Below are 13,013 nucleotides of genomic sequence, written 5' to 3'. Positions count from 1 at the left end.
GGGACAGTCTGGCCCCTTTGGGTCTCCCCTCTCCTGCAAACAGCGTCCCCCAGTGCCGGCGGGGCCGAGCCCAGGGCAGGGCAGTTCCCCAGGAGTGGAGAGCTTACAGCTGGCTCTTGCGAACAGATGGAGCCGAGGAAATAAACAGGCGGGAGGTGACTACAGGCGGCGGGAGTGGCGGCGGAGAAGGTCCTTGGAACAACAACCTTGAGACGGGGTGAAAGACTGGAGGAGCCCGGTGCGCGGCGGGGTGGGGACGGGGAGGCGGAGGGGGGGTCGGGGAAGCGGGCTGATAGAGTGCTGGGGGGGCTGTCGAGAAGGGAGTTGCAGGGCCTGAGGCCTGTGGAGATGGGGCTGAGGATTTCAGCAGGGGTGTACTGGGGTGGCATCCTGGGGGCGGGCAGGCTCTGCAATGCAAGGGGGGGAGGAGAATTTGGGGTGATGATGGCTATTAGGGGGCTGCTCCAAAGGGCATGTGCTGGAGGAGAGAGGCTTGGGGGGCTGGGCTGTGCTCCCAGATGGGGGGTGGGAATGCTCTTGTCTGGCTGTTCCTGGCACTACAGTACAGTTCGCGGCCCTGCGGCAGGGCAGGAGGAGGAGGGGGCGTGGTCAAGGCAAAGGGGATGGGGCCGTTAAGAATGGAATACAGGCCCCGGGTTCTCCCTGTAGTGTAGACGGACGCTTTTACCATCCTGCAGGTTAAGTGACAGGGTGGTAAGCCCCTGCCCCCGCTCTCCGGCACAGCGGCACCAGGAAGATGCTGGGGTGCGGGCAGCTGGATGTCGGATAAACACGTTAGCGAAGGCAAAGGGCAGCAGTAACGGGACTGGAAGGGCGATGGGCTGAGGGCCCATGGGCCTCCCGGTAGGGAGTGGTCCTGGAGCTCTCCCCACTGCCCTCTCTGCTGGGAGGGGAGCAGAGACATGTGCCTAGCCGTGGGGGTGGAGTGGCTTGCAGCATTAAGAGGGAGGAAGGAAGGGGACAGCCTTCATCGGGGCGTAGAGATCCGCGCTGGGGGCTGCTCGAAGCTGTCAAGGGCCCTGGAATGCCAGTGCCTTATGGCCAGGAATGTTGGGCCTTCTTGTGAACCGACGCTGCTTTCTTTCCTATGCCCCACCCGCAGGAGTGGGGGCTCTGGACTGCGGGGTCTCCTGTGTGCCCGCTCTGGGGGTGTGGCTGTGCTGTCCCTCAGGATGTGCACGGCTCCCCGCACCTCTTTTTGAAGGGGCCCCCTGCAAGTCGCGAGTCCCCAAAGTGGTGTGTATTGCAAGTCTGTTGCAACCTGCTGGCAAGTGCTCGCCAGCTCCCACGCTTGTAACTCTCAGGCTGCTGTGAATACAATGATCTGTTGCTCATTGTTTATGTAGGACCTACATTAAAAAGAATTGCAGCAAATTGCAACCCAGCTTTGAAAAAAACTGAAGGGGTAAGTTACAAAGCTGGGTCTGTTTAGCCCTCCTCACCCCATATCCCTTCAGCAACAAGCCGTTATTGCTACCGAGGGGGGACGAATCGTAGGTGTGGAACAAAATGGAGCCTGGGGACGCTATGATGAACTCTTGCAGCACAGTCAGCTCTCAGACCTGGCCCCCACAGGTGGGGTGACATCATGGGGTTTTCCCAAGGGCAGGAGGAGCAGCTGCTGCTGGAAGGGGTGGGGGTGGGGGCATTGTTCCCAACTCCCGAGATGCTGCAAACAATGGGGAAGCTAAAATTCGACCTGGCCAGATCTTCCTCCTAGCTCTGCCCCTCGGATGCTGTGGCCAGTGTGAGGCCCTCTGGGAGGTTAGGGGGAGCCCTGGCCCCCCTGCTGATACTGACATTTGCTTTGGTGCTGTCCATCGCCCAGTCCCCACCTGTTCGAGCATCTCTCCCCTCCTTTCAGCCTCTTCGCGAGGCTGCGGCTCCGGCGTGGGTGGCCTCTGGCTAGCCCGTGCCTCTCTGCTGGGTGGCTCATCAGTGCTGCGAGTTCTCTTTGCTCGCTAAGGCCCTTCCGTGGGTCTCCTGAGAGTCACTCCCAGCATTGCCTCCGTGAGCCCTTGTATGGGACGCGTGCTTCGTAGCTCGGTGCCTGAGCTGGGCCGAGGTTTGGCCTTGTTTTGTGCAGAGCCGTGGCAGCCCCTCTTGCTGAGTTGTGATAGTTGCTTGATTTTTTTTTCTCCGATTGCACGCCTTGCTGCTGTGGAGAGGCCCATGGTCTGATCAAAGAGGAAGATGGAGGTTGGCAAATATAAATATTAGTCCGATAAATTGGCAGCTTCTAGCAGAGATTACCTGGGGCTTCTGGCCTCTCTGCCACCATGCAGGCGGTTGGTGCATCTTTGAGTTAATGGCTGTCGACCTTCAACTCTGAATGGTCTGGGGAGAAATTCCTGGCTGCTCAGCTGTCGGCTCAGAACCCCCTGAAATGTTCAGCTAAGATGATGTCTCTGTAGGGTGCTGTTTTCTACTGGTGTATGGGACTTACAGGGCCTCCATTCGTGTGGTATCTGAGGCAGGGTAACGGTACGATCCCCATGTCACAGATGGGGAACTGGTGCAGGGACAGGCCAAGTGAGGGTGGGAGGGATCGTCCGTGCAGAGGAGGATCGGAATATTCTCAGGAAGAATGGGACGACTTTCAGGACTGGAGGAGTAGAAAAGGGATGAGGTTTAATAGCCCCAAGGGCAAGGTCATGCTCTTGGGAACTAGGAACAAGCATTTGTGCTCTGAGCTCGGGGGAAGTGAGGGAGGAGGAGAGGGACCTGAGTGTGTAGGTGGATCACAGGGTGACCGTGGTGGGGCTGTGAGAAAGCTCTGTGTTAACCTCGGCTGGGTCAGGCGACGTGTTTCCGGTAGAGAGAGAGGAGTATTAACGCCACTGGATAAGGCCCTGGTGAGACCTCGTCTGGAACATTGTGCACTGTTCTTGTCACCCATGTCCAGGGAAGATGAATTCAGACAGGAAGTGGTGCAGAGAAGGGCTGCGGTGGTGTTCGGGGTGTGCCTAGCAAAGTGGGGGCTGAGCAGGGATCTGATTGCTGTCCAGAGATGCAGGTGGGGGGTAAACAATGGGAGGGCGAAGAGCTGTTGGAGCTAGAGGCCAGTGCTGGCCCCAGGCTGGAAATGAGAAGGGGTCTAACCAGCAGAGGGGTGAGGCTCTGGACCAGCTGCCCCACAGGAGCAGCGGGGGGCGATTCATACAGATTTATGAGTGGGATTGTATGGCGGGGTTGCCTCTGATGCTGGGGGGCCATTCTGTGTCTTCTCTTTCGAACAGCTCATGCTTTAGGACTTCTGTTGGTCACCTGTAGGGGTCAGGAAGGAAACCCCCTCCTCGCCGGGTGTATTCTGGTTTGGATTTTTATCTCCTTTCTCTGAAGCCTCAGGGAGCCCTCCCTGGTAGGGGGACGTGGGGGGGTGTGGACTCTGAGGCAGCACCAGGAAGTCTGTCTCTCAGCTGCCTGGCTGGCTGGTTCTTGCTCACATGGTCAGGGTCTGACTGATCGCCAGGTGTGGGGTCAGGAAGGGGTTTTGCCCCAGCTCACGCTGGCAGGGACCTGGGGGGGGGGGGGTTGTCCCCCTCTGCAGCGTGGGGCTCGGGTCGCTTGCTGGGATCGTCTGGGTACCTCGCACCAAGTCACTTCCCTGCCCTTGCAGGAGCTTGGGCACTGGTGCATCTCAGCACGCCCGTTCTCTGCCCGTGGCATGCAGCCAGCAGTGCAGTCTCCCGGTGGTTGGGCATGGCGTGGGGGTGGTCTGGGATGTATAGGAGGTCGGGCTGGATGATGGGGGCCCGTCTGGCCTTAAGCTGCGTGACTGGAAGTCTTTGGTGGAGCAGGGACCTGAACCCTGGTCTCCTGGGTCCTAGTGCCCTAACCGCTGGGCCTGCCTGCCTCTGCATTGCTGACACTTGGCCACCTGTGACTCTTGGGCATGCAGAGAGCCAATGGGAGAGCAGAAGTTATTAGCAGCGCACGGTCCCAAGGGCGGGGTGTGCACATTACGCCCCCTCCTTGGAAGTGCTGCCTTTTGTTCTCGAATCTCTGTGGCCAGGATGGGGGGCATTCTGGGTGGCCCAGCGCCGCTGAAGCTACGAAGGGCTTCACTTTATAGTTCCTTTCAGACAGTGGTGTGTCCGTGTCTCGTCTCTCACTGAGGTATAATGTGTTTCTCAGGGCGCCCCAGCAGTGCAGGGAACTTGGTGTTTCTAGGCAGGGCTTGAAAGCGCTCTGTGATCAAGGGCGGGTAGGAAAAGTTATGGCAAAATGAGACTCCTCCCCAGAGCGTGAGTGGCAGCGGGGCTGTTGGATTGGTGGCCGTGCTTTATTTAGGCGTCTGAGCGCCTCCCTCTCCTTTCCAGTGTGCTTTGATCAGCAGTGAAATAGTTGAGACTGACACTTACATCACCATTATTAGGCTCCAGAGTTAACAGCTGGTTGAGGTGAACGAGCAGCTCGTGCCCCAGAGCTCTTGCTTCAGGCTGTCTGCAGACTCAGCCAGACATCACTCCTGGGTCACGCTTGAGTCACAGTGTGAAGGTAATCTTTGCACCCAGAAGGGCTAATGTCAAATGAAAGCTAAGAATCTGGAGCAGGAGCTGGATTCCCCGTGGAGGTGCTGCCCCCTTGGGGCCTGGCCAGCCTCTGTGGGACATTTCAGAGGTTGGCCTGGGTCGGGGCGGGTGGCTGAGCGACTGTCTCGAAGCTGCGGTGGGCCGGCTGCCCTGGGGTGGGGTGGGGTTCAGTCGAAGTTCTTAGGGGCTTTTCCTGCCCTGGGAAGGTGTTGGGAAATGCACGTGCTAACACGGCACTGAGCACTAGTGCGGCCCAAGGCAGTCCTGGGTGCAAGGGTGTGAGCTGGCGGTGTGGGGGTCAGCAGGCTTCGGACCCCACTCACTTGGCCAGCAGTGACAGGGCCTGCGTGATTCCAGCTGCCTGCAATCTCTGGGGGAGCAGGGTGGGTTTTCAGTAATCCCACCTCCCTAGCGTGGGAAGGCTGGGGCCTGTTCATAGGCCGCCGTGGAGCACCTCGTCCTTGGTTCCCGTTGCGTGTGGCCCTTGGCTGTGGTGTGACTGGCCTGGCAGGTGGGCCGAGCACCTGGGATGCTGTTTCACCTTTGCGTTTGTTGTGTGTATCGCTGTGTGGCTGCTTGCTGCTGTGCAGACCCAGAGCAGAGAGAGTGGCTCCCCGCCCCAGAGAGCGCCTGTCCAGCTAGGGAACGAATGAAGCTCCTGGATAGGAAGTAAAGGGGAAGGTGGCACCCTGGGGGCATCGACGCTGCCACAGAAGGTCCCTGTTCTCCAGACCCTTGTGGAGAATGTGGTCCCTGCCCTCTTGCAATGGGCTCTCCGGGAGGAGCATCCGCACCAGTACCTAGCCCCTGGTGTGACTGTCCCACTGCACCCCTCGGGCTCTGCTCTTCTTGGGGAGCCGCAGGGAGGACTGGAGGCTTATCCCGCCGCCCTCCCCCGGCGCTGGTGCCTTGGGTGGGGCAGTCTGGCTGCCCCCGGGAGGGACGCTGACAAGGCCTGTGTCCCTGAGGGAGGGGGTGGAGCCGTGGGAGCTGGCTGACCTGAGCGGCAGGAGGGCAGGTCCCCGGGGCAGCAGCCTGCATAGGGGGCCCTTGGAGGGGAGCTGGTGGTGACAGCAGGCCTGGCGTAGCGAGGGGCCCAAGACGTTGCTCCTGGGACGCGGGCTGGTGCAGAGCTGTGGTGCTTGCAGCCGCTGGAGCTTGCAGGGACGTGAAGGCTGAGGCTGTGGCTGGATGAGCTCACTTCTCCCCCTGCCTCGGGCCCGGCCTGCCCAGCAGGTGTGTGCCCCGTGCGCCAGCAGCTGTGCGAGCCGGGCCAGCGCCCCGCGCCCGCTTGAGGCTTTACTGTGGAGCCTGGGCCAGGCGCACTTGGCCATGTGGAGAAAACCCGAACCCAGCTTCCTGGGGGAGCTGCTGGGATCCTCCTGTGCCTGAGCCCGGGCCCGGGCTGGCTGAAACGGCTCAACGGTCCCACTGGCTCCCAGAGCAGCGAGCTCAGCGTGTTCTCTTCCTGCTCCGGCTCCGCGGGCAGCTGAGCCCAGCCTGGCCCAGAAAGCAGTGCCGGCCCTGTCCAGGTTACAGGTGCTGCTGGGGCCTTCGCGCTGCGCCGGAGAGCAGGGACCCTTTCGGTGCATCGCCCACCGTCTGTCTGGCATTTCCTGCGGCTAGGGTGGGGGGGAAACGCCCTGGCCCTGTGTCCCCGCCTTCCTCCCCAGGCCTGCAGGTGACACGCTGGGGTCACTCCAAAGCTGTGCCCGCTGCAGGCCAAGTGGTGGCTGTTGATAAGGCACCGAGCTGGGACTCAGGAGATCTGGGTTCTGTTCTCAGCTCTGCGGCTGCTCTGCTGTGACCATGGCCGGGTCACTGCCCCCAGGGATAACAGCTGGAGGCTCCCTGCAGGAGAAGTGCCGGGGAGAGAGGAGCCCCCCTCAGCCACACGCCACTGCTACGCTGCCCCAACCAAGCCACTTCCAGCAAGATGGCACTGCTGGGGGCGGGGCCTGCACCCTCCCGGAGGTCAGCTTTGCTGTGCCCTCAGCTGCGAGCAGGCTGGCATGCCGGTGAGCCAGCAGGGGCTCGCGGTTGGGGGGCCACTCACTAGGGCCCCTGTGGAGGCCAGGCGCTCTCCTGGCTGCCCATCACGGGGTGGCATGCTTAGCTGCGAGGGGGGGCTCTCTGCTCCCACCCGTTTCCCTCGACCATCTCCTCTCCAGCTGAGAGCCTGGCGCCTTCCCCCCCCTTGGCCCTGTGCTCCTGCCCACGAGACAATAGCTTCTGTCTCCTGCCGCTCCCGAGGCCTGCTGGAGTGGGACTGGGCCCCGGCGGAGGGACACGGGCCCCTGAGGGCCCAAGCAGCCTGCAGGGCTGGCCATTTCCCCTCAGCAGGGTGCCCCAAGGTATGGGCTCGCCCCGTTGCAGCTCCCCCATTGGGAATACTCGTTCCTTCGCCGGGCGCTGGCCAGGCCCCACAGCACGAGGCCTGTAGCTGCCCGGGGTGCTGACACCCTGCTGCAGAGACCGGCAAGCCTCCGCAGGTCCCAGCGTGCCGGAGGCAGCAGGGCCCGAAAGGTCTTGGCACTAGCAGCAGTGCAGACACTATGGGAACCTGGTACCGCGGTGCCCGGCCTCGCCAGGCCCTGGGCATTGTGGGAAAGCATTACAAAAATGTTAATCCCAGGGGCTTAGAGGCTGGCATGGAGTGAGAGCTGCCCAGCCCCTCGCAGGAGGCAGACGGGGTCACAGCTGGGGGCACCTGCGCTGCGGGGCCAGCTGTTAACTGCATCAGTACCACATTGAATAGAATATGTCCAGGCCCTTCTGCTTCTGAGCAGCCTGTTGGCCTGGCGCAGGGGTGTGGGAAGTGCCTGGGGGTCAGCCCTCTTCCCCCTGATTCTCCTTGGCACTGCCACCAGCGCTGCTGCTTTCATGCCCGCCTCTCCTCCCGTTTCTCCCTCGTCTGCCCCTCCCTTCTGTCCGAGCTCTCCAGGTGCAGGCAGCGGTGGCCAGTCAGTGCATGCGTACCTCTGCCTTTCCTCCCACTGGCTGGGGGTGGGGGCTCCTGCTGGGGGTGCCCCAGCGTGTGTAGTCCGCTGGCCTGGCATGCACGGCCCCTGCCCTGCACTCCCCGCCTTCCCCGCCCCCCGTGTCGGTTTCTCGGCAGGCCTGGGGGGCAGGTGGAGCGGAGCAGTTGTGGGGAGCAGCCGAGCAGAGCTGCTGGGGATCACTGGGTAGGGACTCCGGGATCAGACGGTCTGTGTGTGGGAGGGGCGGGAAGTAGCGGGTTCCACCGGGGCAGAGGCCCCTGGTGCTGTTGCCTGTGGGTGGGAGAGCCCTGGGCAGAGCGCGCTGGGGGGTTCACTGCCTTCTCGTTCTTGGCAGGCTGTGAGGTGCTGGTGTCTCGTCCCGCTCGGAGCCTGAGGCCCAGCGCGCCCTTCTGCCTCCCCGACGTCACCAATGCGACCATGGGAACTGGCAGTCAATAGGCGGCCTCCCTCTGCCCCCTTCAACCCGCGGCGTTTCTCGGGGGGACCCTGCAGCAGCCCCGAGCACCTCAGGCGAAGGTACAGCCCCTCCCTCGCCCGGGAGTGGAGCAGGGCATTGCCCCCGCCCCCCATACTTGGGTGCAGACTGCAGAGACCACAGCTCCCAGCATGCAGTGTGGCACAGCTGCTCAGGTTCAGGCGGAGCATTGCATGCTGGGATCTGTAGTGTCAAGGGGCAACAACTTCATATTTAAAAAGCGCCAGGCAGGCCAGGCCTTGCTGCGGCCGTCGACAGTCTCAGCTCCTCGGGCCGGGCTGGCTTGCCTGCCCCTGCAACCCACCTGCTCGCTATCGCCAAAGAAGGGCCTTTCCTTCAGCTTCCTCCATGGGGAGGGCTGGGGCCATGGGCTGGGGCAGCCGCAGGCTTGCCGGGAGAGCTCTGGGGCCGTTGCAGTGGGAGGAAGGGGATCTCCCCTGCCCAGCCAGCAGCTGTTTGGGGTCTTAGTGGGCAGGTAGGGGAAGTGATTCGTAACGTACCGGGCACCCCCTGGCCTCTGGGTGCGTGAACAGCACAGCCACTGAGCGTTGGTTCCCCGGTGACACCCCTGAAACTCTGCCGGCCCACGCCTGAGGAGCCTGGCGGGACAGACTGCAGCACATCCGGAGCTCGGGGCCCCAGCTGACCTCACCTGCTGGGGTAAAGCCAAGCACGGCCGGGTGCCCCCAACCCCAGTGTATCTGACTCCAGCCAGGCGGGCAAGGCTCCCCCTGCCTGGGGTTGGGGTGGGATAGAGGCGTGTTGGTCTGAGCTTGGCACTCACGGGCAGGCTCACGGCTCAGCCCTGCGCCCCGCAGGAGCCCCGCCTGGGAGGGTGCTGAGGGGGGACCTCATGTCCTAGCTCTCTGCACACCCAGGGGTGCTGTCCTAGCTGGGACTGCTCCAACCCCACATGTCCCATGCAGCACCAGCCCCGCATGGTCAGTGCTGCTGTGGTCTGAGTCCTGCCGTCCAGGGGTGTGATGGCTGTGTGGGGCTGGCCCAGGCACTGCCCCGTATGTGACAGCTGCATGGCCCTGAGGTCACTCCTGGTCTGTTCCTTCCCCATGGCGGCCCACAGCCCCCCTTCCAGGCGTCCGTGGGGACGACGCGACCGACCTCTGCAAACCCTGCTGGCCCAGGATGAGAACTACCTGCGCCCTGCCTTCCCCCCGCAGCAGCAGCACCTCCCTGTAGATGAGCCCCGAGCGTACGCTCTCGCCAGCACGCCACCACGAATGCTTCACCCAGCCGCTCACCCGCCCCACCAGAGCCCATTCATGGTGGATCTCCACGAGCAGGTAGGGCAGGGATGGGGACTGTGCTGTCCCCGGCGGGAGGAGGGGCAGGGGTTTGGAGCTCCCCAGAAAGGAGAGGGCCAGGGTGACGTTCCCACAGGCCCATGTCCCAGAGCTCAGCAGTTCTCGCCCAGGTGCCAATGCGCGGCCCTGGGGCTGGAGCCAGTGGGTGCCAGACGAGTTCTAATGTGCTGCTGTGGCAGCTTTGGCCAGCCCTGCACAGGTCCCTGGGTGCCTGCGGGTACCAGGGACACGACTGGGCAGAGGCGGAGAGCCCTTGACTTGCCTGCCGGAGTAGAGGCCCGAGGGGAGTCCTGCAGGCATCCCAGCGCTCCTATCCGGTGTGACTGACCCCCTCTCAAAGGGGCACCGAGCGCCGCCTGGCCTGGCCTGGCCAGCGGCAGCCCCGCAGGGCGGAGGGTGTTTCTCCTCCCTGGAGATTGTGCGTGGCCGTGGAGTCCAGATTATGGGCCTTTCCCGGCCCAGCTGCTATTCAGCAAGAGCTAAGCGTGGCCAGACTCTGAATTCCTGCGGCCGTCTGTGTCCAGAGCAGCCGGGTCCCACGGCAGCAGGGCCTCCTTCTGACCACCCCCGATGCGCCTGGCCCTGCTGCGTGTGCACCGGCCTGGAGACCCCGGGCCTGCCTGGCTCGCCCAGAGCCGGCTCGGCAGCCTCCCTTCCCCTGCAGGAAGGACTATGCTCCAGGTTCCTGGGGTGGGTGCCGTGAGGGTAGCCCCCAGGGGCTGTTGGGTGAATGACCCAGGGGGCGATGTCCCCTGATGCCTTGCGGTGCGTCCCCCTCTGCTCACGCAGATGCCCAGTGCCAAAGGGTTGGGTGCTCCAGAGAGAATGTCTTTGGGGGGAGCCCCTCGCCCCACCTCGAGCTGCTCCTGCCAGGGGCCGTGCCTGGTCTCTGCCCAGCCAAGGGCTGCGTTGGTAAGCTGCCGGGAGCCGCAGGGCTCGGCCCCAGCCTCGTGAAGCAGAGCGGAGCAGATGGTGGCGCTGCAGAGCCGTGGGCCCGGGAGGAGGTGCTGGGATTCAGGTGGCTGGCTGCAGCTTGGCCAGCCTGAGAGCGCCCGGCTTCGTGCGATGGCCCCACGGGGATGAGGGCTCGGCCGTGGCTGGGGCAGGCTGGCGCGAGGAGCCATCTGACAGTGCTTCGCATGTCTCCCGTTTGCAGGTGCACCAGGGCCCCGTCCCCCTCTCCTACACGGTGACCACGGTAACGACGCAGGGCTTTCCTATCCACGCAGGCCAGCACATCCCCGGGTGCAGCGCGCAGCAGCTCCCAGCATGCTCCATGATGTTCAGCGGGCAGCACTACCCACTCTGCTGCCTCCCGCCCCCTGTGAGTCCGGGCGCCCGGCCGCTGTCGCCTGGGGGTCGTGGGGAGCTGGCAACCTGGGCCCATCTCGGGGGCTCTGGGCACGCCGCGCCAGGCCGTGCCGTGGGAGAGGGAGCGGGGACGGGAACCGGCAAGCAGGAGCTCCGGACGGAGTGGGGGAGCGAAGGACTAGCGACCCGGAGCAGGATACTGCCTGCTTGGGCCCGTGACACCTTTGATAGCCACAAAACCCTGTGGCTCTTGGCCCCCGTCCCCTCCCCAGCTGGGTGATCGGGGATGGGGCACCCCTGGGGCTCTGCGGGCCCCCATTCCTGAGTGTGGGGTGCTGGGCGACTGACTCCCCCCGGCGCTCTTCCTTCCTTCCCAGCTCATCCAGGCATGTGCCATGCAGCAGCTGCCCGTCTCCTACCAGACGTTCCCGCCCATCCTCTCCAGCGACCATTACATCCTGCACCCGCCCCCGCCAGTGCCGCCGCACCAGCCCCCGCACATGGCCCCCCTCGGCCAGTTCCTGCCGCTGCAGGCCCAGCACCCGCGCATGGTGAGTGTGGGGACGGGGCGGGCTGGGCGGGGTCCGCGCACTGCCGGGGGACGGGCTGGGCTCCTGGCCAGGGCTATGGAACGGGCTGGGGTGAGCCTACCCCGCAGCCTCGCTGGGCAGGGGCACTTCCGGCTCGAGCTGCCCCTAGCAAGCTCTGCAAGGCAGGGTGGGCCGGGTGACCTCTGGGGCTGGGCTCGCGTTCCCAGGCCCCATGCCCAGGCCGCAGCGCTGCAGCCGTGCTCCTGGGATGGACTCGCGCCGTCCAGAGCAGGTGGGAGGGAGGGCCAGGCCCGGGAAGGCCAGGATTCCTGCAGGGTGGTGTCTGTGTGAGATGCTGATCCCCATGGGGGGTGCACTGGCAGAGCAGAGCGGCCCCCGGCCCTGTGGGCACAGCAGGGACCCCCCGGTAACCGAGCTCCCTCCTCCCCCCGGCCCGTGGGCACAGCAGGGACCCCAGTAACCGAGCTCACACACACTTTCTCTTCCCTCCAGCCTCTGCAGAGGATAGACAATGAGGTGGAGTTGCGAGGGGAGCAGCATGCCATCGGGGGCTTCGCCTACCCGCCCTCTCCCCACGCCCCAGCGCTGTCCCCCTCTGTCCCGCTGCATTACCTCCCCCACGACCCGCTGCACCAGGAGCTGCCGTTTGGCGTGGTAAGTTCCCGCGTGGGGAGTGGGGCGGCTGGGACGGGGACAGCCTGCCCCCTCCCGGCTCTGTGCTCGGGGAACGCGGCCGCGCCCCCGAGAGAGGAGATGGGACAGGGCCGGGCTGGCGGGAAGCAGGGTTGTCCTCCTCCTTGGTGGAGTTGGGGCCCCGGATCCCTGGGGCTGCTGCTCCCCCTCCGCCCGGTCTGCGCGGTGGGGTACGGGCTGGGCGCACCCCGGGGCCGCTGACCGGGCCCTGTGCTCTCTCCCTGCAGCCGTACCCGCCCATGATGCCACGGCGACTGAATACCCAGCGATACCGACTGCAGCAGCCACTGCCGCCCCCCCCACCGCCGCCCCCCCCCTACTACCCGAGCTTCCTGCCGTACTTCCTGTGAGTACCCACGGGGGGCGTCTGCGGGGCTGGGTCCCCTCCCACCCCTCAGGCCTCTGCCCCACAGGCGCGCTGGGGGCTGTGGGGGTTGGGTGTTGGGTTGTGGTTCCTTGAACCACGTGTGACACGCATCCTGCAGGGTCCCGCTGCTCGTGGGTAACTGCCCCGCCCCCTCTCTCCCCAGCTCAATGCTCCCCGTGTCGCCGACGGCCGTGGGGCCCACGCTCAGCCTCGACCTGGACGTGGACGATGTGGAGATGGAGAATTACGAGGTGTGCTGGCCTCTCCCCGCCCGGGCGCGGCTGCTGGGATCTGGGGGGGCGGATTCCAGCGGCAGGGAGCAGAGCTCCGGGGGTGGGAACAAGGAGACTGCGCCACGTCTCTTCTGGGCAGGATGCGGCTGGGGAGCTCCCGGAGGAGTGGGCTGGCATTTCAGCCGCTCACTTGCCGTGGGGGTGTGGAGCAGACACTCGGGGAAGGGGTAGGGGCTCTGCTGGGACCCCTCAGATGAGGGCTGGGGAAGGGGCTGCTGGCTCGGGGTTTAAAGAGGGAGCTGAGCTCTGGATCCCCGTTCCGCCCCCAGGCGTTACTGAACCTGGCTGAGCGGCTGGGCGAGGCCAAGCCACGGGGCCTCACCAAAGCAGACATTGAACACCTCCCATCGTACCGCTTCAACCCCGAGAGCCACCAGTCGGAGCAGAGCCTGTGAGTGACGCCGGGGCGTGGGGCGTGTACCTGAGCTCCCGGGGGGCCGGGG

The 13,013-nt window shown here is 64.6% G+C and overlaps 1 protein-coding gene across 1 annotated transcript; it reads left to right on the top strand.

Moving 5' to 3' along the window:
- The first annotated feature begins 6,499 nt into the window (after positions 1 to 6,499).
- RNF44 (ring finger protein 44) lies at positions 6,500 to 12,965 on the top strand. Its single transcript, XM_026659515.2, has 8 exons — positions 6,500 to 8,074; positions 9,115 to 9,334; positions 10,512 to 10,679; positions 11,044 to 11,217; positions 11,710 to 11,871; positions 12,138 to 12,256; positions 12,441 to 12,528; positions 12,840 to 12,965. Exons 1-8 carry the CDS (start codon positions 7,968 to 7,970, stop codon positions 12,963 to 12,965), a joined length of 1,164 nt encoding a protein of 387 aa, XP_026515300.1. The 5' UTR covers positions 6,500 to 7,967.
- Positions 12,966 to 13,013: the final 48 nt, after the last annotated feature.

Source organism: Terrapene carolina, unplaced genomic scaffold, assembly GCF_002925995.2.
Source record: "Terrapene carolina triunguis isolate 2854851 unplaced genomic scaffold, T_m_triunguis-2.0 Scaffold629, whole genome shotgun sequence".
Lineage (NCBI taxonomy): Eukaryota > Metazoa > Chordata > Testudines > Emydidae > Terrapene > Terrapene triunguis.
This window is presented reverse-complemented; position numbering and strand designations above follow the sequence as displayed.